The sequence below is a fragment of the Neofelis nebulosa genome, chromosome 2 (genome assembly GCF_028018385.1).
Source record: "Neofelis nebulosa isolate mNeoNeb1 chromosome 2, mNeoNeb1.pri, whole genome shotgun sequence".
NCBI classification, from domain to species: domain Eukaryota; kingdom Metazoa; phylum Chordata; class Mammalia; order Carnivora; family Felidae; genus Neofelis; species Neofelis nebulosa.
Window position 1 is genome coordinate 72575022 of NC_080783.1, and position 23188 is coordinate 72598209.

At 36.6% G+C, this 23188-nt stretch overlaps 1 protein-coding gene across 3 annotated transcripts in view; it reads left to right on the top strand.

Annotated features, from left to right (window-relative positions):
- Window positions 1-23188, top strand: part of LY75 (lymphocyte antigen 75) — a 135945-nt gene that overhangs the window by 37172 nt on the left and 75585 nt on the right. For all 3 annotated transcript variants that reach the window (XM_058694554.1, XM_058694546.1, XM_058694564.1), the window contains exons 13-18: window positions 607-749; window positions 14744-14825; window positions 16016-16084; window positions 18430-18544; window positions 22384-22419; window positions 22803-22978. In XM_058694554.1, coding sequence (XP_058550537.1) covers window positions 607-749; window positions 14744-14825; window positions 16016-16084; window positions 18430-18544; window positions 22384-22419; window positions 22803-22978 — 621 coding nt within the window. The remainder of the gene's footprint in view (window positions 1-606; window positions 750-14743; window positions 14826-16015; window positions 16085-18429; window positions 18545-22383; window positions 22420-22802; window positions 22979-23188) is intronic.

Here is a 23188-nt window from a genome sequence, read left to right on the forward strand (position 1 = left end):
GAATCCATTTTATAAGCCTACACATTTGAATTTACGAAACATAATAAATGAGCAAAGGTAAAAAAAGACAAACCAAAAACGGACTCTTACCGATACAAGAACAAACTGACAGTCACCAGAGGGGAGGTGGGTGGGGAGATGAGTGAAATAGGTGAAGAGAATTTTTTTTTTTTCAACGTTTTTTATTTATTTTTGGGACAGAGAGAGACAGAGCATGAACGGGGGAGGGGCAGAGAGAGAGGGAGACACAGAATCGGAAACAGGCTCCAGGCTCCGAGCCATCAGCCCAGAGCCTGACGTGGGGCTCGAACTCACGGACCGCGAGATCGTGACCTGGCTGAAGTCGGACGCTTAACCGACTGCGCCACCCAGGCGCCCCATAGGTGAAGAGAATGAAACAGTGTATTTATCTTGAAGAACACTGAGTAATGTATTGAATTATTGAATCACTACATTGTACACCTGAAATTACTATAACACTGTATGCTAATTATATTTGAATTAAAAACTTAATAAAAAAGCCTACCGTTTGGCTATAATTAATTTTGAAATTATGAATACTTTATGATTATGCCACAAAACAAATTAACATTGTATTTTGTTAAGCTGTTTCATATAGAAAGAATTGTAAGAAAAAGGAACTGGGAAGAAGCTGAGAGGTTCTGCCAAGCTCTTGGAGGACACCTTCCTAGCTTCAGTCATATGGATGAAATAAAGGAATTTCTTCACTTTTTAATGGACCAGTTCAGGTAATACTTTTAGAATGAGATCTTCCATGCTAAATTTGATGTCCTCCAGTCAGAAGTGATATGTTTTATTTTCTAAAAGAGTCATTTAGTGCTTAGCAGTCATTCAGCATCAAACATTTTTATGTGCAAGACAGTGTGAATGATTCAAAGGTAAGGAAGATAGACTCCCCATCCTTTATGTAGCATGACCAAATCCAATAGTGGGGATAAGAAAAGTGTGGTGAAAAGTCTAGCACAAAGGTAAGGACGGGCCATGGGAATGCTAAGGACAGATGAAGTGCTTTGGGGAGGTATAACTGGGAAAAATGTTATGAAGAAGGATGGATCTTGGAAGGTGAGGCAGTATTTTGAAAAATAAGATAGGAGAAGGTGTTAGAGACAACAGAACATTAGCAAACTTACTGAGACCAAGGTGTACAGATACAGTCAAGGAGAAATGAGCCATACCACTTAGTTGGAAAATGAGATTTGGACATTAAAATGGAGCATCCTTGTTCGCTAGGGAAGGAATTTGACCTTAAGTCAATAAGCAAAAAAACCAGACAACAATGTGTGTGTGTGTGTGTGTGTGTGTGTGTGTGTGTATGTGTGTGTGTGAGATACATATGTGCGAAGAGAGGAAGAGAGAGAGAGATTGAGAGATGGTAGGTACATGCAGGGCAAGTAATTCGAAGGCTATTACAGCCCTCATGTGGAAAACTACTTTGAGGATAGACAGTAAGAATGTGAAAATAGGAAAGTAATCAGAGGTGTTATAAACACAGAATCAATAAACCATTGCACTTTTGATGTTACGATGGAAGGATTTCAGGATGATTTTTCTGATATTCTAAGGATGATGTGGAGAAATATGGGCCAAGTGATGTTATCAAAGCAAAAAAAAAATTTCTCTGAAGCTTTGGGAGCAATCATGAATATGAGGGCCTTCAACTCCACAAATTTATTTTTTTCTTCCCTAAATTTATGAACTGAAAAGAAGACCCAAATCTGTAAATCAAGGATTTAGGGTATACCAGGCAGAACCATGTCAAGATTACCACTTGGACATACCTTAGTGAATACTTGCCTTATTATTTTGACTCAAAAACCTCAAAGAAAAACAGCAAATAAATAAACAAACAAACAAACAAAACAGGTACCAAAACACAAAATCCAACTAGCTTTCTTTTCTAGGACATTAAATGTAAGAAGGCATTTTAAAACTGACATCTATCAGGGTGCCTGGGTGGCTCGGTCAGTTAAGCATCCGACTTCGGCTCAGGTCATGATCTCACAGTCCCTGAGTTCGAGCCCCGCGTAGGGCTCTGTGCTGACAGCTCAGAGCCTGGAGCCTGTTTCAGATTCTGTGTCTCCCTCTCTCTCTGCCCCTCCCCTGTTCATGCTGTGTCTCTCTCTGTCTCAAAAATAAATAAACATTAAAAAAAAATTTAAAAAAACCCTGACACCTATCCTGAAACTAACTTTATACTGTATGTTAACTAACTAGAATTTAAATAAAAACTTGAAACAAAAACAAAAACAAAAAAACACCTGACATTTAAAGAGTTTTGAGGTGGAAATGTTTGTAATATATTAATTTTAGTTCTCAACTACATTGCTTTTCATTTGTGAAGATTATAATTAATATAACACTATAGCTTCTTTCTTGAAAAAAAATTCAAAGATGCATTCCAGCTGAGAGATGAAAAAAAATCAAGAACACATGAATAGGTAATTTATTTTAAAAGAATTTGAAGGAAGAGTATATAATGTAAAAACAGCCCCAGTCTACATAATGCAATATATATATATATATATATATATATATATATATATATAATTATAAAAATAGAAATTATTCTAAATTCTGAAAGAAACCTAAGAATATTTTAACAAGACCAGGTGTTTAACTCTATTTATAAATAAAAACTGGGATATGCTGAGATAAATGGTGGTAAAAAAATGAAAGTATAATAAATTCCTCATTTACCTAGAAGTCATATTTAGAACCATAGATTATGTACATTTTTAAAACAAACTGTGTTCATCTACTGAATATGTAATGGATGAAAAAAGGTTTATATAGCAAACTGTAAAAAAATAAAATAACAAAGCATGATTTCCAATAAAGCCAGGTGACAGAAGACCACATTTATCCATTATCAGTTATATTTATGTCCTAGACTGCAAATTTGCTCAATAATGATATTCGATACTATGCTGTTGAAAGATACCTCATGCAACTCTTGCCATTCTACCCAGCCCAAAGAGTATAATGTTCTTTTCCTAGAAGGAAGAAGCTACAAAGTATTTCAAAATAGAAAATTTTGATAAAAATCTGTATTTTTAACACTTCTTTAAATATTAAACAATAGGACATGTCTTCATATTATAACAGCAATTAGTTAGTCCTGAGTAGCCAGTGACCCACCAAGATAGGGCATCACTCTCCAATTTGTGGTGGTCCCTAATTTATTACTTCTTGACTTACTTTACTTATATTCTTGTCCCATTTTAACCTAAATAGCAATTTAGTTAATGATCACGAACTTAATACCACAAATAAAATGGGAAAATTAAAAGAATAAGCAAAATTATATTGTGTAAGTGTGAACAAAACCTAAAGTCACAGTATTTTTTAAAAAATTTTTTTAATGTTTATTTTTGAAGGAGAGAGAGACAGAGCGTGAGTGGGGAGGGGCAGAGAGAGAGGGAGACACAGAATCCGAAGCAGGCTGCAGGCTCTGAGCCATCAGCACAGAGCCCGATGTGGGACTCGAACCCACGAACTGTGAGATCATGACCTGGGCCGAAGTCTGACACTCAACCGACTGAGCCACCCAGGTGCCCCCTAAAGTCACAGTATTAATATTAGATAAAATACACTTGAAGTAAAAATGCATTGAATGGGGAAATGAGATCTATTTCATCTTGAATAAAGTTACATTCTACAATGAAGTTATAGCAGTCAAAAACCATTACATATTTAAAAATAATAGCATCAAAATATATAAAGCAAAAATATTAATTATATTAGTGAAATTGTCCAACAGATAACAGTAATGGGAGACTTTAACATTTGTCTCATTCATTAACAAGTGAGACACACAAAAAGGAAATAATGTAGAACATGTGAATAGTATAATTAAGGTTGATTTAATAATATCCTCTTTGTTTCTACATTACAAATTCCATATATACTTTCTCTTAGAGCTCGTTGACTGTATCACTTACAATAATTGATCTAATAGGCTAAAAAGCAAACCTAAAATTACTAAGTGATGAAATTATACAGGTAAATAAGAAGTGAAGTCAAACCCTTTTGTGGCAAAAAAATAAAAACTGTATAAATGACAATGACAACACTCATTCTGAAATTCATGGGATAGAGCCAAAGCTATAGTTGTAGGTACATTAATAGCTTTAAGAGCTTTAATAATTGGGGTGCCTGGGTGGCTCAGCCAGTTGGGCATCTGACTCTTGATTTCAGCTCAGGATGTGAGATTGAGCCCTGTGTCAAGCTCCCGTGTCAAACTCTGCATTGGGCTTTGCTCTGAGCACAGAGCCTGCTTGAGATTCTCTCCCTCTCCCTTTTCCCCTGCTTGCACTCACTCTCTCTAAAATAAAATTTTAAAAAAGAGCTTTAATTATTAAATTAAAGAAAATAAGCATTCACCTAAAAGTAAAAATAAATTTCAACATAAATACAAGGAAACCATAAGAACCAAATAAGTAAATAAATACATAAAGAGAGAGAGAGAGATTTAAAATGAAACTTTAGTAAGGGATTATAAAACTTACTTCATGGAGAAATTTTTAATTGGTAAGACTATGCATAATTCTATGCTGTTACAAATGAAATTGTTAAAATAAATAGTCTCCAGGGAAATACAAATTAGTATACAATTGATTTGATAAGTAGAAACCCAATAATTCAATAGCCATGAAAGAAATGGAAAAAGCTGACAAAGAATTTCTTCTAAGAAAGATAGGAAGTATAACATATGGTTATATATACGAATTTCTTTACATTTTATTTTTTTATTTTTTTATTATATGAAATTTATTGTCAAATTAGTTTCCATACGACATCCAGTGCTCATCCCAAAAGATGCCCTCTTCAATGCCCATCACTGAATTTCTTTACATTTTAAAGCAGAGATCATTGCCTTGTATTTTAGGAGTATAAGCAAGAGCTTGTATTCCATTACATAGAAACTGATGCAGGCATCAGGTTTATTTAACAAACTAGTCTAATTCTGATATCAAAGACTATCAACAACAGCACAAGGAATTACAGACCAACCTCATGACTAGACTTGAAAAAGTAAATACTGGGGCACCTGGGTGGCTCAGTGGGTTGAGCATCTCACTCATGGTTTCAGCTCAAGTCGTGATCTCACGGTGGGGGGGGTTGAGCCCCACATTGGGCTCTGCTCTGACAATGCAGAACTTGCTTGGGATTCTCTCACTCTCTCTCAAAATAAATAAATAAATGTTAAAAAAAAGAGAGGGGCACCTGGGTGGCTCAGTGGGTTAAGTGTCCAACTTCAGCTCAGGCCATGATCTCACGGTTTGTGGGTTCAAGCCCTGCAAGGGGCTCTGTGCTGACAGCTCAGAGCCTGGAGCCTGCTTCAGATTCTGTGTCTCCCTCTCTCTCTGCCCTTCCCCCTCTAGCACTCTGTTTCTCTCTCTCTCTCTCTCAAAAATAAATAAATGTTTAAAAAAAAACTTTTTAAAAATCAAACAACAACAAAAACACACACTATTGTGTTTTTCTCATTAAAGAAAGGGAATTTTCACTACTATGAGCTGGAAACCTGATGTAAAATACAGTACATGTGTTCCATAAATACTCACTTATTAAGCATCTGTTGTAGAAGTTCAGGCATTCTGGACTTCATTTTCCAGCATTAGGAATTAATATACAAGATTTCATTGCACACTAACCTGAGCTAATTGGGATATACAAACTCTTAGTTTCCTTTTGGGGTTAGTGCTTCTTAGCTACTTCCCACAACCTTGTGAGTAGATTTTAATGAATACAAAACTCAGACCAAATCTTTCCACATATATAAACATTTAGTAAATAAACATTCATTGAAGCAGGCACAAAACATTTCATAGAATCTGTTTTGTAACCTTCCAACATCCCATCCAGTCTGTCCTTGGTGTTCCACCCACCACCTTACAAGGAAAGTTCATTTGAGGTAGATTTGACAGTATTCCAGAGACAGAATTCTATTCCCATTAATAGCTGGCATCAGGCAGTTCCAATCACTCGACCCAATGACTGGACATGGGACCATTTAGAGATCAAGCCCCAGGTCCATTTCTTTTTTTAAAAAAAAAAAGTTCACTTATTTATTTTGAGAGAGAGATAATGTGAGTGGGGGAGGGGTAGAGAGAGAGGGAGAGAGAGAATCCCAAGCAGGCTAAACACTGTCAGCACAGAGCCCCGCAGGAGGCTGAATCCCATGAACCATGAGATCATGACCTGAGCTGAAATAAAAAATCAGAGGCTCAACTGACTGAGACACCCAGGTGCCTCAAGCCCCAGATCATTTGTTACGGTACTGGCTACCAGCCTCAGCAGAAAATAATAACCTTTTATGAAGGGTGAGAGTGTCCCTAAATATTTTAGCTATTCCTCATATCTTACATAATTTAAATTCCACCAATGAGAGACCATTTCTAACATCATGCTGGTGAACAAGCTTCTAATTTCTGATCAGATATACACTCATTTCTGATATCCACTCTGCTAATAACCAAAACCTCAGGTGTAGCTTCAGATACCACACATCCTTGCGGTGGCCACCTCTAGAACATACTCTAATACCCTGATGATCCTCCCTGAAGTGAGAATTTTGATCAGGGCAACTTACTGACCCCTATATCTCAAGCTTGACATATACAATATCATACTGTCTAAGCTAAAGTATTTTTAAAGCAAAATATTGACATAAACAAACTGGGTTTTGAATAACACCAAGTAAGAGGTTAGAAACCTTTAACTGGAACAGGGAGCCATTGATAAGTAATAAGCAATGAGGTTATAGATATTTATGGGAATCAGTTGATGGAAAATGGAATAACATGTGACATAAGAGCTTCTAAATACAGAATAGATTATACTAAAAAGCAAAACTAAATGCCAGAGGTAATTAAGGAATTTTTTTGTTTCTGATCACACTTGCTGAGTTTCCTTTCAATTAAAATTAATACATGCTCATTATGTAAGATTTGGGGACTATAAAAAATAACACTGAAAAAAATAAAAATCATCTCAAATCCTAGCTCTGTAAACATAGTTAGCATTGAATGCTGAACACAGCATTTAATGTGAATCCTTTCTACTTTCTCTCATTCCCATGCATATAGCTTATTTTCCAAAGGATGTACAAGAATCAATGTGTAATTTTTTTCTGACCACAGAAGTAATGTATATTTAATTTAGAAAACAGAAGAGCACAAAGAAACCCCACAAATCACCATAATCCTTTTGTTCATAGGGACCGTATTTTATTTGTACTCTTAAGCCAGCAGCTAATACATGCCATATTAAGGCAGACCGTGTTGTCTGCTTAATATGTGCTCCATTAATAAAGAGATCATTTGCCCATGTTATACTTAAAAAGGTAACATATTCTAAATCCAATTCTGTAACCATGGGTTGAAGGGAAGGAAGGAGGCAAACCCATTTATATCAGAAAATGATTCTAAAGCTTACTCCTCGAACGCCTTACCTTTTTATTGCAGAAATTGACCTTTCTCAGATGTCTGTTGCTCATATTGTGTGTTGCATGCCAAGGAGTTAAGTCAGATTACTGCTATACTTCTCACAATCTAAGTTCCACATCTCTATTTGTATTTCAGTGAAAAGGATTCATGGTGCACCAAGTCATTAAGGCTCTAAGATCTTTGTAACTCTTAATGGCAGCCCACCAGGGAAAGCCATTGTAGAGCAAAAATAGTTTTAGGATTAAAGGGGAAAGCCTTGTTTGCAATGCTGTTGCTGCTGTGTGTGCTACCTCCTGTGATGTGGCATGAATGGATTTAGATATAAATCTAAGGCTTTGCAGACTAAGCGCCCTCATCAAATAGTATTTATTGTGGTTTATAGCTGAGATACTGTTTTCCTTAGAAACCAGATGCAGCAGGAAATTTGATTGAGTAAGAATTTTAACACAGATACACATATTAACCTTTTGTGCAATGTCTTCTTAACCTAATACCCTAAAACCATATACTTAGTGCTTGTAGTAGAAGAAATTTATAAAGAGAGAGAGAAATTTTCCATTTGATTTAATTCTCCAGATATGATCCATTTTTTTCCCTCAAATTTTCTTTTTTTATTTAATTTTTTTAAATGTGTGTTTATTTTTGAGAGAGAGACAGAGTATGAGCAGGGGAGGGGCAAAAGAGAGAGGGAGACACAGACCAAACCAGGCTCCAGCCTCCGAGCTGTCAGTACAGAGCCTGAAGTAGGGCTCGAACTCACAAACTGTAAGATCATGACCTGAGCCAAAGTCGAATGCTCAACTGCTCAACTGACTGAGCCACCCAGATGCCCCTCCCTCAAGTTTTTGAAATCCACATTGAGGTGTGCAATAATTAATGTGATTTCCAATTTGTTCTCCTTATCTGCCTATGGATAAACCAGGTCAAACCAGGAATAAGTTACAATTGAGGAAATATGTTCCACCTCTTACCACACATGGAAAAAAAACCAAGTAGCTACTATTTTCTATATTTATAACACACTAATGAATCTCTTGAAGTGGTAGCTGAAAACTATAAATGTCTGGGTTGAAATGAAATTCAGTCTCAGAAAGTAGTGAATATTAAAATTTTTGGACAATGGGGCAAATTGTGTTTTCTAGGAAACTGTTTTCTGAGATGCTACTGAGGAAGCAAAAAGGAGCTTGAAAGGAAAGGTTTCTAAGTGGGAAAAGTTGGGGCTGAGAGAGGACTGGGTGGAAAGGTTAGAGATAAGATGTCTAAAGAGGATTTCTATGGGAGCTGACTATAGAGTAAATGCAGGTGCCAAGTGATCTTTGACCATCTTCCTGGTTGTACTGTTGATTGTGAAAAGAAGAATATCTAAGGCTTACTTGAGGGAAACACAAAATTTTGCACAAATTCCCCAGCCTCAAATATATTATGTGCAAAAATTTGAAAGAAATAAAGTCACGTCTTCAAGTAAATAACAAGGAAGCAAACTTGACCTTCTCTTTATGTTACCTGTCTGACTTTAATTATATTGTATATGGCAATTATCTAGTCTCTGTGTTTTAGAAATTCAACATTTGGTAGGGGTGGCTCAGTCGGTTAAGCACCCGACTCTTGATTTCAGCTTAGGAGTTCAGGTTATGATCTCACAGTTCATGGGATTGATACCCCCACCCCCACCCACTGTCAGGCTCTGTGAGCACAGAGCCTGCTTGAGATTTTCTCTCTTCCTCTCTCTGCCCCTCCCTTGCTCTCTCTCTCTCTCTCTCTCTCTCTCTCTCTCTTTCTCTCCCAAAATAAAGAAATAAACTTAAAAAAAAGAAATTGTACTGTTGGGATGTATGATAAATTTGGAAGCCTGTTAGAAAGCTCTGAATAGTTGAAGACACAACTACAAATTCTTCTTATAGCTGCTAAATTCAAATAGGACTTAATTGTCTCCACTGGATTATCCTAAGTCTATAAATGTCTGTATGAAAGAAAACAGTATAACAATAAAGACTAAGGGGATTGTCCTCACATTCCACTGCAGTAAGTTTAAAAGCTTAAGGCTGAAAAGACAAAAAGTATTTCTTTATATTAAAATATGAGGGACTCCCATCAGACGAGAGTCCAGGGCCAGATGGCTTTCCAGGGGATTTCTACCAAACATTTAAAGAGGAGTTAACACCTATTCTTTTGAGGCTGTTCAAAAAAATAGAGACTGAAGGAAAACTTCCAAACTCATTCTGTGAGGCCAGCATTACCTTAATTCTAAAACCAAACACTGTACTAAAAAGGAGAACTACAGACCAATTTCCCTGATGAATATGGATGCAGAAATCCTCAACAAGATACTAGCCAACTGGATCCAACAATACATTAAAAGAATTATTCACCACAATCAAGTGGGATTTATTCCTGGGATGCAGGGCTGGTTCAATATCCACAAATCAATCAATGTGATACATCACATTTATAAAAGAAATGATAAGAACCACATGATCTTCTCAATAGATGCAGAGAAAGCATCTGACAAACTACAGCATCCTTTCTTGATAAAAACCCTCAAGAAAGTAGGGATAGAAGGATCATACTGCAAGATCATAAAAGAAATATGATCTTGAATATATGAAAGACCCACTACTAATAACATCCTCAATGGGGAAAAACTAAGAGCTTCCCTGCTAAGGTCAGGAAGAACACAAGGATGTTCACTCTCACCACTGTTATTCAACATAGTGTTGGAAGTCCTAGCCTCAGCAATCAGATAACACAAAGAAACAAAGGCATCCAAATCAGCAAGGAGGAAGTCAAACTTCCACTCTTCGCAGATAACATGATACTCTATGTGGAAAACCCAAAAGATTCTACTAAAAACTGCTAGAACTGATCCATGAATTCAGCATAGTCACAGGATATAAAATCAATGCACAGAAATTGGTTGCATTTCTATACATCAATAATGAAACAGCAGAAAGAGAAATCAAGGAATCGATCCCATTAACAATGGCACCAAACACCATAAAATGTTGGAAATACATAGGAAATAAACCTAACCAAAGAGGCGAAAAATCTATGCACTGAAAACTATAGAAACCTTATGAAAGAAATTGAAGAGGACACACAAAAAAAGGAAAAATATTGCATGCTCCTGGATTGGAAGAACAAATATTGTTAAAATGTCGATACTACCCAAAGTAATCTACATATTCAATGCAATCCCTGTCAAAATAACACTAGTGTTCTTCACAGAGCTAGAACAAACAATCCCAAAATTTGTATGGAACCAGAAAAGACCCTGAATAGCCAAAGCAATTCTGAAAAAGAAAAGGAAAGCTGGAGGCATCACAATTCCAGACTTGAAGCTATATTACAAAGCTGTAATCATCAAGAGAATATAGTACTGGCACAAAAACAGACACATAGATCAATGGAACAGAATAGAGAACCCAGAAATGGACCCACAAACGTATGACCAACTAATCTTAGACAAAGCAGGAAAGAATATCCAATGGAATAAAGACAGTCTTGTAAGCAAATGGTGTTGGGAAAACTGGACAGCAACATGCAGAAGAATGAGCCTGAACCACTTTCTTACACCATACACAAAAATAAACTCAAAATGGATGAAAGACCTAAATGTAAGACAGGAAGTCATCAAAATCCTAGAGGAGAAAACAGGAAACAACCTCTTTGACCTCGGCCACAGCAACTTCTAACTTGACATGTCTCCGGAGGCAAAGGAAATAAAAGCAAAAATGAACTATTGGGACCTCATCAAGGTAAACTATTGGGACCTCATCATAGTGAAGGAAACAATCAGCAAAACTAAAAGGCAAACAATGGAATGGGAGAAGGTGTTTGCAAATGACATATCAGATAAAGGGCTAGTATCCAAAATCTATGAAGAACGTATCAAACTCAACACCCAAAAAACAATCCAGTGAAGAATGGGCAAAAGACATAAATAGACAATTTTCCAAAGAAAATATCCAGATGGCTAACAGACACATGAAAAGATGCTCAACATCACTCATCATCAGGGGAATACAAATCAAAACCACAATGAAATACCACCTCACACTTGTCAGAATGGCTAAAATTAACAACCCAGGCAACAACAGATGTTGGTGAGGATGTGGAGAAAGAGGATCTCTTTTGCACTGCTGGTGGGAATTCAAACTGGTGCAGCCAGTCTGGAAAACAGTATGGAGGTTCATCAAAAAATTAAAAATAGAGCTACCCAATGACCCAGCAATTACACTACTAGGTATTTATCCAAAGGATACAAAAATGCTGATTAGAAGGGGCACATGCACCCACTATACTATTTATAGTAGCACTATTAATAATAGCCAAAGTATGGAAAGAGCCGGAATGTCCATCAACTGATGAATAAAGAAGATGTGGTATATATATACAATGGAATACTACTGTACAATCAGAAAGAATGAAATCTTGCCATTTGCAACAATGTAGATGGAACTAGAATATATTACGCTAAGCAAAATAAGTCAAACAATGACATGTATCATATGATTTCACTCATATGTGGAATTTAAAATACAAAACAGATGAACATAAGGGAAGGGAAACAAAACCAATATAAAAACAGGGAGGGAAACAAAACACAAGAGACTCTTAAATGTAGAGAACAAACTGAGGATTGCTGGAGGGGTGTTGGGGGGGAGTATGGGCTAAATGGGTGATGGGCATTAAGGAGGGCACTTGTTGGGATGAGCACTGGGTGTTATATGTAAGTGATGAATCACTAAATTCTATTCCTGGTATCATTATTACACTGTATGTTAACTAACCTGGATTTAAATTAAAAAAAATAAAAAGTATGAGGGAATATTGAATAGAGGAAAGAGGTAAAGAAAAGCAATTAGTTTATTAAAAAGTGAGAAATTACTTGTAAAATAGTTTGCTCTACACTAGGTGTTGTATGGAAACCAATTTGACAATAAATTTCATATTAAAAAAATAAAAATAAAATAGTTTGCTCTAGACTTGATTCACTAGCAAATTCTTTGAATTGCAGGCTTCTACTTTTTAGCTATACATTCCATATGTTCCATACATTCTATTGAGCTTGAGAGTAAGAATTAATTTTAGATTTGGATCCTATCTCTTCTCTAATATGTGTTATATTTATATGTATCTAACATTTATATGTATTATGCACATATAACATACACTCATATGTACTGATCATATATACTACATGCAGTTAGAAGGTTAAATTATAAGGAAAGTAACCAACATCACCAAAAAAATTATATGTTTAGATAATAGTCTATTTATTAAGGCCTAAAAAGTGTAACATACTTTAGATAATATTTTCAAGTGGGGTGAGAGGTGAAGAAAATGTTCTTATGGTTCTATCACTTCTATTTATATTGTCAATATCTTCCTAGCCAGAGAATAAGTTTAATTGAGGAAAAGGATATTTACAATGTATGTCCCTGCTTCTATGTATTATTGTATATATCCTTCCTTGGAATGTCTTTCCTTTCTCTTCTCAGTCAGTTGTAATATTCGTATGTGCTAAACACTCAGATTATGACTCAAAAGAAATGTTAGCCATCCTTTGAAGACTATCTTTTGTTCTACTGACCTCACAAAATGTATTGTGACTTGCTGCAGTCCACAGTGACCCTCTTTTTCTGAACTTTCGTAATGCTTAAAATTTATACAAATTTTACGTCACTTGGTATCTTTCTAAATGGCCATTATTTTCTTTGTTCATGTATATATCATCCTCCTGACTAGTTTCTATGCCATTTGAGGATAGATACTAGGTCTTGTACTTCTCTGTGTCACCATGGCACCTAGCTCAATGCCTTGTACATAGAAGTATAATAGTAATGAGTGTTAAATATAACCATTTAAATGACTTTAATTATATTGCTCTCGTATATTCATGGGTATAACCCATGAAGTTTGGCACTTAGAAGATACTTATACTTGATCTTTAAAAAAAGCAGGGGGTACCTGGCTAGCTCAGTTGGTAGAGCATGCAACTCTTGATCTCAGGGTTGTAACTTTGAGACCCACATTGGGTGTTGAGATTACTTAAAAATAAAATCTTTGAAAAAAAGGGGCACCTGGGTGGCTCAGTCAGTTAAGCATCCAACTTCGGCTCAGGTCATGATATCACAACTCATGAGTTTGAGTCCTATGTCAGGCTCAATGCTGACAGCTTAGAACCTGGAGCCTGCTTCAGATTCTGTGTCTCCCTATTTCTCTGCCCTTCCCCTGCTCATGCTCTCTCTTTCTCTCTCTGTCTCTGTCTCTCTCCTCTCTCAAATATAAAGAAACCTTTTTTTATTCTTTGAAAAAAAAAGATATTTATACTTGTTTACTCTAAACTTAATGGGCAGTGGGAATAAAAATTTTTTTAAATTTAAATTTAGCCAAATGATTTATACTACATTAAAAAAAAAGATATCTAAATGTGTTATAAACACTTTAAGCAAATGCTATTGCTATCTTTGACTGTATCTGAAAACATTATCTAATATTGAAGCTCTCCAGTAAAAGTTTTAGATTATCATGCATTTTTTTTCCTCTGAAGTTCAAAATGGAAAGTTTTTACCTTTCATATGAAGAACATAACTTAAAATTTAGTTTTAAGAAGTATGGTACTTTTCCCATATTTAGGGTTCGGTTTCATTTCAAAAGATGTCTTTATAGAGCTTAAAATGGTGCTTTTCAGTTAGTGACAAGACAAACTTCTATGTCTTAAGCATTTTACTTATTTTTTTTATTTTTAATTTTTTAATGTGTATTTGTTTTTGACACAGAGACAGCATGAGCGGGGGAGGGGCAGAGAGAGAGAGGGAGACATAGAATCTGAAGCAGGCTCCAGGCTCTGAGCCGTCAGCACAGAGCCCGATGCGGGGCTCGAAGTCACAGACCACGAGATCATGACCTGAGCCGAAGTCGGACGCTCAACCGACTGAGCCACCCATGTCTTAAGTATTTTAGACATGTGAATACTGGGGCGCCTGGGTGGCTCAGTCGGTTGAGCGTCCGACTTCGGTTCAGGTCATGATCTCACGGTCCGTGAGTTTGAGCCCCGCGTCGGGCTCTGTGCTGACCGCTCAGAGCCTGGAACCTGCTTCGGATTCTATGTCTCCCTCTCTCTCTGCCCCTCCCCCGCTCATGCTGTGTGTCTCTCTCTGTCTGAAAAATAAATAAATGTAAAAAAAGAAAAATTTAGACATGTGAATACTAAATATTTTTGCCAAATCTGTGCTCACATTGTTTTTTAATACTTTCTTTTTACATAGTGACCAGCGTTGGCTGTGGATAGGTTTGAATAAAAGGAGCCCAGATTTACAAGGATCCTGGGAGTGGAGTGATCATACACCAGTAAGTTTAAACTTTCTCGTTTGGGTTAATATAAAGGGATTATTTGTTTCAATATCAAGTGAATTGATGAATAATACACCCATAGACCATACAAGTGTTAAAGTTATGAAGAAGTATCTTTATTGAAATGGAAATCCGTTCACATATAAGAAGCGAGGGGAAAAGTTACTAATCTCATTTTTATTTTAAAAAATAACCATATAAAGGCACCTGGGTGGCTCAGTCAGTTAAGCACCCTGGCTCTTGATTTAGGATCAGGTCATGATCTCATGGTTCGTGAGAGCCAGCCCCGCTTGAAGGCTCCGCACTAACAGCTCGGAGTCTGCTTGGGATTCTCTCTCCCCACCGCTCACTCTGCCCTTCCCCCACTCATACTTTTTTCTCTCTCTCTCAAAATAAATAAACTTAAAAAAATTAGAATTAAAATTAAAAAATAATTTAGTTTCTCTATAGTCCAAAAAATATGGATATATAGATATAGCGGTCATATTTGGATAGTAAAGTTTTTTCTTTTTCTTTGTGCTGCTTTTTATGTCCTTTATTCACAATGAGAGGCTTCTATTTTTATTAGAGTTACATAAGAGTTATGTAAAAGAGTTTTACTAGAGTTATGTAAAAAAGAATATGTCTTTATTGGGGGAAATAATTTGTTTGGGGAAACCTTAAAGAGACCTTAAATACTATTTCAAATGTTTATATTATCTTAAAGAGAAGTTTTAGGTAACATTTATAGGAGCAAATTATTCTCAAATGTATTGAATATTGACTCCACATTACCATTGTGTCAATTCATTGTATATTCTTTCCAAACATAAAATCCCTTGACTTTCATTTTTAAATGGGTACATGTCTGAAATTAGTTAACTGAATAACTAGCATTTCAACAGATGCCCAAAAAAAAGGTCTTTTGTAAACTCCTGATTCTCTGTGATCCCAGATGCAAACTTAATACACCGCTAACCTCCACTTCTGTAACTATAGCTTCCTTCGTTGGGAAACTGACGACAGTACGATATTTTCTAAGTCATCTGATGATTTAACATCCTGATATTAAAAAAAAGAGAGAGATGAAAAGTTTTCCTTCCATGGCATGTGAATGTGTTTGAGTTATTAAAGCTTCCTAAATTACATCTAAATTGCAAATATATATACATCAGTCTTAAGTTCTCAAGCCTCTCTTGTTCTTTAAGGTGTCTACTATCATCATGGAAAATGAGTTTCAGCAGGATTATGATATCAGAGACTGTGCTGCTGTCAAGGTCGGTACAATGCTGGAAAATCTGCATATTTAAAAAATAAATTTGACATTGTGTTCAGTCAGGCAACAGATCCACAGAGTGCCTTTTGTGTGTGGAGCATGATATTGGGTGCAGTGGAAGGTAAGAACCAAGCTACCTAACTTACACTTCATTTGAGAAGATAAAATTCATATTCAGGCAAGATGGCTTTTATTACTGTACAGTAATAGGCTCCAAGTGAATGAGCTGAGGAGCACTAATGAAACTCAGAAGAAGTGATTCCTATGGCCTATTTCCAGAAGGAGGTGGGACTTGAACTGTGCTGTTGCACAGGTAGGATAGGGTAAGCCTTTCCAATGGGGGATGACATGAGGAGGTGGCATAAAATCACAAGAGAGTTGAAGGGAGAGGCTAAGGCAGTGAGAACAGAATACAGATCAAGAAGGTTTCTTTGGTGCCGTGGTTGAAAACAAAGTTGAGGGGGGTGGCGCCTGGGTGGCTCAGTCGGTTGAGCCTCTGACTCTTGATTTTGGCTCAGGTCATGATCTCACAGTTTGTGAGATCAAGCCCCACAATGGGCTCTTCATTGACAGTGTGGAGCCTGCTTGGGATTCTCTCTCTCCCTCTCTCTCTCTGCCCTCTCCCTGTACTCGAGCCCACTCACCCTCTCTCTATCTCTCTCTCAAAATAAATAAACCAAAAAAAAAAAAAAAAGTTGGGAAATTAGATTGATGGTAAGCAACAGCATTATTAAGGATTTTTGACAAGAAACCAAGGAGGGCAAAGAAGATTCATATCAAGTCAGATTTCAAGATGCAGCAGATAGGATCAGAAGGCAATAAAAGACCAGTTAGGTATCTTCCTTTGCAACATTCGTTCACTTATTGATTCCACTAATGACAGTCCAAGCATTGGACTAGATGATTGACAGTGGTGATAGTGATGATGGTGGCAGCAGCTAATACTTGTGGACTCATGAGCCAGGCACAGTGCTAGGCATGTCACACTTATTATTTCATTTAATGCTTACATGACCTTGTGAGGTAGGTACTATTACCATATTCACTTTATGAGTTCTGAGAAATTTGAGTTCTGAGTAAGTATATATGATTATAGAACTGAAATTTAACCCCCCGTGTCTGGGTCCACCCTGCTATATGACTAGGCATTTATAGAAACAGTCAGAAAGGATACTGGCTTATGGAGAAAATACTACATTTTAGTTTAGATATTTTGAATTCAAGCTAGTGGTAAGAAATATTCTATAGTAAGTTGAAGTTAAGAGACTGGAGTTGAAGGAAAAATGTATATTAAAAAAGTATAAAGGGCCAAAAATGGATTTAGGGGAATCATCAACGCATAGAATGTAAGATGAGGAAGTAGGAGACCTATAAATGATATCTTTGCTATGCACGCCCAAGAAAGAGATTCAAGAAGGTGATTGCCCAGAAGTGCTGCAGGAAGGTTGAGAAAAGAACTGAAAAGGTCATTGGAAAACACTAGTTTCTAAGCACCTGTTCTAGTAATAAACTATATAGTATCATGCCATTTTTATAGAATTCTATTTAACACATGAGAAGATGACAACTTCAAAGAAGCTTATAAAGTTTCCAGAACACTGATGCAATAAACTATGTTCTATGTAAGTAGAATCCCTATGTGCGAAGAGAGTCAAAAATCTACCAAAGAACTAAATAAAAGAGACACTGATGCTACCTGTGTCAGGAACAAGACCAGCCAGGGCAGTGTTCTGGAAGGAGAATCTCACCTAATCTGCCACAGTACCCACCAGAATCTTGGTCATAAGAGAGAGCAGTCCAAAGAATGGTGGCGGTTCCTCCCAGGTCATGCCCTCTCCTTTCCTTTCTTCTCTGCTTGCTGGCTGGGGTTTGTAGAGAGTGATCTTGGATCACATAGAAGAAGCTCACATCCTGGCAGTGCAGAGCAACACCACAGCAGGAACCTAGGCCCTTGATATCAGCCTCTAATGTCACATTTCACAGATCTGCTTTCATCACAGTCTGCTATTTGGAAGCCACGGAAATAAGCATCTTTTTCTAGCTTGACCTTTCTCAAATTTAAAGGTGCAACCTACAATTTCGTATCAACAAGAACAGGAAAAAAAAGCAATAATTTATATTTTGGACATAAACATGACCTTATCATAAACATGACCTTATTTCCTTTATCAGCCCCTTTGAAGGTTCTTGATTAGGCTGTTAACCGTTTAAACACTGTGTTCATTCATTAAACAAATAACTTAGGTGCTAGAGCTAAAATAGATTAAACGCTATAGGGCCTAAAGTTTAGTGTTTTATAAACCTGCATTGACTTCAGAATTGTCTGCAATTCTCTTCCTCCTTTAGGTCATTCACAGGCCAGGGCGAAGAAGCTGGTATTTCTATGATGACAGAGAATTTATTTACTTACGACCTTTTGCTTGTGATACAAAACTTGAATGGGTATGCCAGATTCCAAAAGGTAAGTGGTAGTTATTCCTTTTCACAGTCTTCTCATGTGAACATTGTAAATGCTGAGCCTAAAGTGCCTAAGAGAGCATTTTAGTCTATAATCATAATTTTAAAAAGCCTATAAAGGCACAGTTAATACATTAAGCTCCATCCTGCTAGACTCCTACCCTGAGTACAAGGCTGGCTTATTGAGATTAGATGGTACCTTCCTCTTTGATCATGAAAGAATGTGTATAGAAAATAAAATTTAAGTTGAATTTAGAGAGATTAGATTTGGAAATGAAAGATTAATTCAACTAAAAGAAGATACATAGTGGAGGGAATCATTTCAATTTTTATTTTGATGCAAAATGAAGATAAACTTGGGAAGAACGAGGCAAGAATCAAGAAATCAAAATTTGGCAGGTCTCTGTAACATGTGGAAGCAATCTGCACTGAACTCCCATAGTGCTAATAGTTTATGGAATTCAAGTTCAAATCTAGGAGACCAGTTAGCTTGATAGTAGAGGCTTTGGTGACAAAAAGGAGAGAAAGGGGAATAAAGAGATACCTTTTTATTTAGCTTGTTACTAGGAAAATGTTAAAGAATATTAAGGAAAGTGTTAAGAAGATTTTTAACACTCAAATTGTTTTCAATAATTTTAAAATAATTTTAAGTAGTTTTATTGGATATATTAAATTAAGTAGTGGTAAATGCACAGAAAGCTCTAAAGGAAATTTCTGAACTGAATGTAAATCATTGGAACTAAAGGTAGATCCTCTACTAAGCTCTCAAAGAACCCAGAGTGTCCCTTCATACAACTATCTATTAGAACATTGTTCTTTTTCCCTAAGAAGGCCACCATATTGCCTTTAAAAGAGCTTCAGACATGATATCCAGTACAGTAACTGGAAAGTCTCTTTCACAAAAGCAACTGGCAGGCCATTAATAAAAGAGGGAACTGTGTGTGTGTTGACAGGGTTTTTCCAGTAGAGAAATTATACCTGAGGTATTCCTGATTATTTGATTAAACCTGCAAAGGAACAAAGGGAAGCCAATCTGGATACCCTTTAAACAAGCAGAGAAGTAACTAACATATATGACTAATTTGGATAACTCTCTGGTTTGAAGCAGGAGTGGTGATCTTCCCATTAATCTGTAGTATTTGCTAACATGCCACAGACAGTGTCATTGCTCCCTCCAAACTGTGTCCTCACTGGTATCTACCACCCCACCCCTGTGCCTCCTATCTGAGCAGTGGGGCAAACCCAAGAGTTCACACCAGCATAACTAGAGAAATTAAAAACGAGTAAGTACAGGAAATATTATGAAGAGCATGTAGTTGTCTTTTTGTCTTTTTTATATATTTTTTTTATTTTAATAAAAAAGAAGGGAATTAACAAGCTTAGCAAACATAAATCAATTAACTAAATAAATCTTCTAAATAACAGTACCCCTGCTCTCCTCATGTAGAAATAAATTTAAAAACTAAAGAACTTCCTTAGTCTATTCACAATTGTCTGAAGAAATTAGTGATTGTTTGATCCAGAAGTTTAAATGTTAGGGAAACTTCCCTTTGATAACCCCTAAATTCTAAGTTATAATGTGTCATATTCACCTAGCTGTATGTTTTCTCAGTTAGTAGAGCAGCTAAAGTCTGCTCAACTGGATATTTCTGTATCAATCTGTATTTTTCTGGTTTTGTTAAAGCAGTTTATAAACCTCAGTAACCTAAATCATCATACCTTTGCTCTAGTTCCTGCTTTTTTTTTTTTCCATAAAGAAGTTATCCTACCTATTTTTTTTTAATTAATTTATTTTTTTATTTTGAGAGAGAAAGTGTGGGTTGGGGAAGGGCAGAGACAGAGAGGGAGAGAGAGAATCCCAAGCAGGCTCTTCACTGTCAGCATGGAGCCCGATGTGGGGCTCAAACTCACAAACCATGAAACGATGACCTGAGCCAAAGTCAGATGCTTAACTGACTGAGCCACCCAGGTGCCCCTGTCCTTTTTTAAATGTTTATTTATTTATTTTGAGCGAGAGAGTGAGTGAGCACACACGCACAAGCCAGAGAGGGGCAGAGAGAGAAGGGGAGAGAGAGAATCCCACGCAGGCTCCACCCTGTCAGTGCAGAGCCCCATGCAGGGCTCAAATGCAGGAACTTCAAGATCATGACCTGAACCGAGATCAAGAGCTCGCACTTAACTAACTAAGCCACCTGGGTGCCCTTTGCTCCTGCCTTTTTTAAAAAGGTAAAAGATTTATAAGATCTGAAGAGAAACCAGAGTATTTGCCTTTTTTATTACCTAATCCAATTATTTCTAATTAGTCCCCCTTCTCTAAAAGGGATACTTTGACAACCTAGAAATTTTAAATAGCCATAGCCGCTATAGATATACATAATTTTAAAATACTCTTTTCTTTAAATTGAACAAATAGTATCAAAAATAAGACTCATAAAAATGTCTTTAGTAAAATCATCTATAATGCCACTACCCAAACACAACAAGTAGTATATTATACTTCTTGATAACTTGCACATACATACGTAATCTTGTGAAGAAAAAAAAATTTGCATTCTGCTTTTCTCACCAATTTAAAGAAATTTCAAGGTTAGACATAGCTTCCCCCAAGACACAAATGAACAGAACTTTTTGATGAGATTACAAACAAGAAACTATGTATATTTTTAATTGATTTGACCCATTGTTGATAGAAATTACCCAGTATACAGAGAACGACTCACAGAGAGAAACAGAAGATGTTAGATACATAGACAGTCCTCTAAGTAGGGTCATCTGTCCATTAGGCCCAGATACAACAGCGAAATTAAGAACAGCTATTTTGCCCTGTAATTTATAAGATTCATCAAATTATATCTTTGCCTTGGAATGGCATGACATTTGACCGACTCTTGATCTTAGGGTCATGAGTTCAAGCCCCGTGTTGGGCTCCGAGCTGGGAGTGAAGCCTACTTAAAAAAAAAAAAAAAAGAAAGAAAGAAAGAAGTTGGGGAGAAGAAGGCAACAACCATTCTGGGGAAGCTACTCTGCCCTGCAACTGTCTGGGTACTTTTGAAGGTGTGGTCTTAAGCTGATTTTCACAGTCTTTGTGAGTATGGTAGCAGAATCTTGTTTTTTTATTTATAGAGTAGAGAGTTGAGGCTCAGGGAGTTAAACAGCTAATCCAAAGTCCCACAGCAGTAAAGGGTCTGAGGGCATTTGGAAACTGACCCGCTCAACTTCAAAGACGAAAATTCTTTGTAATGTACTGTATTTTCTCTGTTTCCAACTAGGAATTCTGGGTGATTTTTATTATTTTTCTCCCAGCTTTGTCTCTTAAAAAAGCTTCTTAAAAAGTTCAGTACTGAATTACTCTACATTGTTTACAAGGATATCCTAAGACAATGAAGTCAACCAACCCAGGTTTATGGAACAATTACTCAAATTGCGTTGGATGGAGTAGTTAGCTTCTGAATAATCTCATCCTACAATGATTGTCTTGGTGCCTATTTCTTACTGCTCATATGTAATGTATATGATATACTCATTTGCTTATTTATACTTTCTAATTATTAACTGTATCTTATCCGTCTAGTCTTCCTTTGTGACTTAGTGATATAAGGTAGAGAACTGCTAGTAATACGTTAATAGTAATAGATCTGCTTTTTTGATTGCCACTAAAGCAGCTTTAGCTTAGGCCCCACGAAATTCAAACTGAAGCAATCATAATATGAAAGGTAATGGTTTGGCCATAAATGGTCAAACTCAGCAATTCTGCAAGTCCTCTTGAGTTAGATTAAAGGCACTTACTGACATTATCTCTAATTGGATACTAATTTTAAGCCTTTTGCTTTCTTTCTTATATAGGCTTTACTCCAAAAACACCAGACTGGTACAATCCAGGTAAGTTAAGGAAACTAAAATTTAGCCAAAGCTGCTTTTACCTTCTCAATAATGTATTTAGTTAATTATTTAAGCCATGGCCTAAGTGCCAGCTTTTCTATCACATCTTCAATGGAGGTGAAGTATCTCCAGGCAGGAAAGGTGATTGGCTGATGTGGAATGAGACTTTGAGGCTGGATTTGTGCTCCTCTGTGAGTACAGAAGGCTGGCTGTATCTCTCACTGGCTCAACAATCCTTGGTGCCTTGCAGACAGCACTGCCCTGGCCAGAGAGAGCCAATAATCTAAATGGATTACTATTTATAAGTAGTTTTGAATATTAATTTGTGTTTAGAGGCTGCATTTTGATTTGTACATAATTCTGATATTCTTCTTCTTCTTTAGAGCGTGCTGGAATTCATGGACCTCCAGTTGTCATTGAAGGGAGTGAATATTGGTTTGTTGCTGATCCTCACTTAAACTATGAAGAAGCTGTGCTGTATTGTGCTAGCAATCACAGCTCCCTGGCTACACTGACATCTTTGACAGGACTAAAAGCCATCAAAAACAAAATAGCAAACGTAATTTGAGATAATATATTAATTTTTTTTTCTTATTTTCATTATTTATTCCACTAAAAAATATTTCAGCTTATTGGGGCGCCTGGGTGGCTTAGTCAGTTGAACGTCCGACTTCGGCTCAGGTCATGATCTCACAGTCCATGAGCTCGAGCCTCGCGTCGGGCCCTGTGCTGACAGCTCGGAGCCTGAAGCCTGCTTCTGATTCTGTGT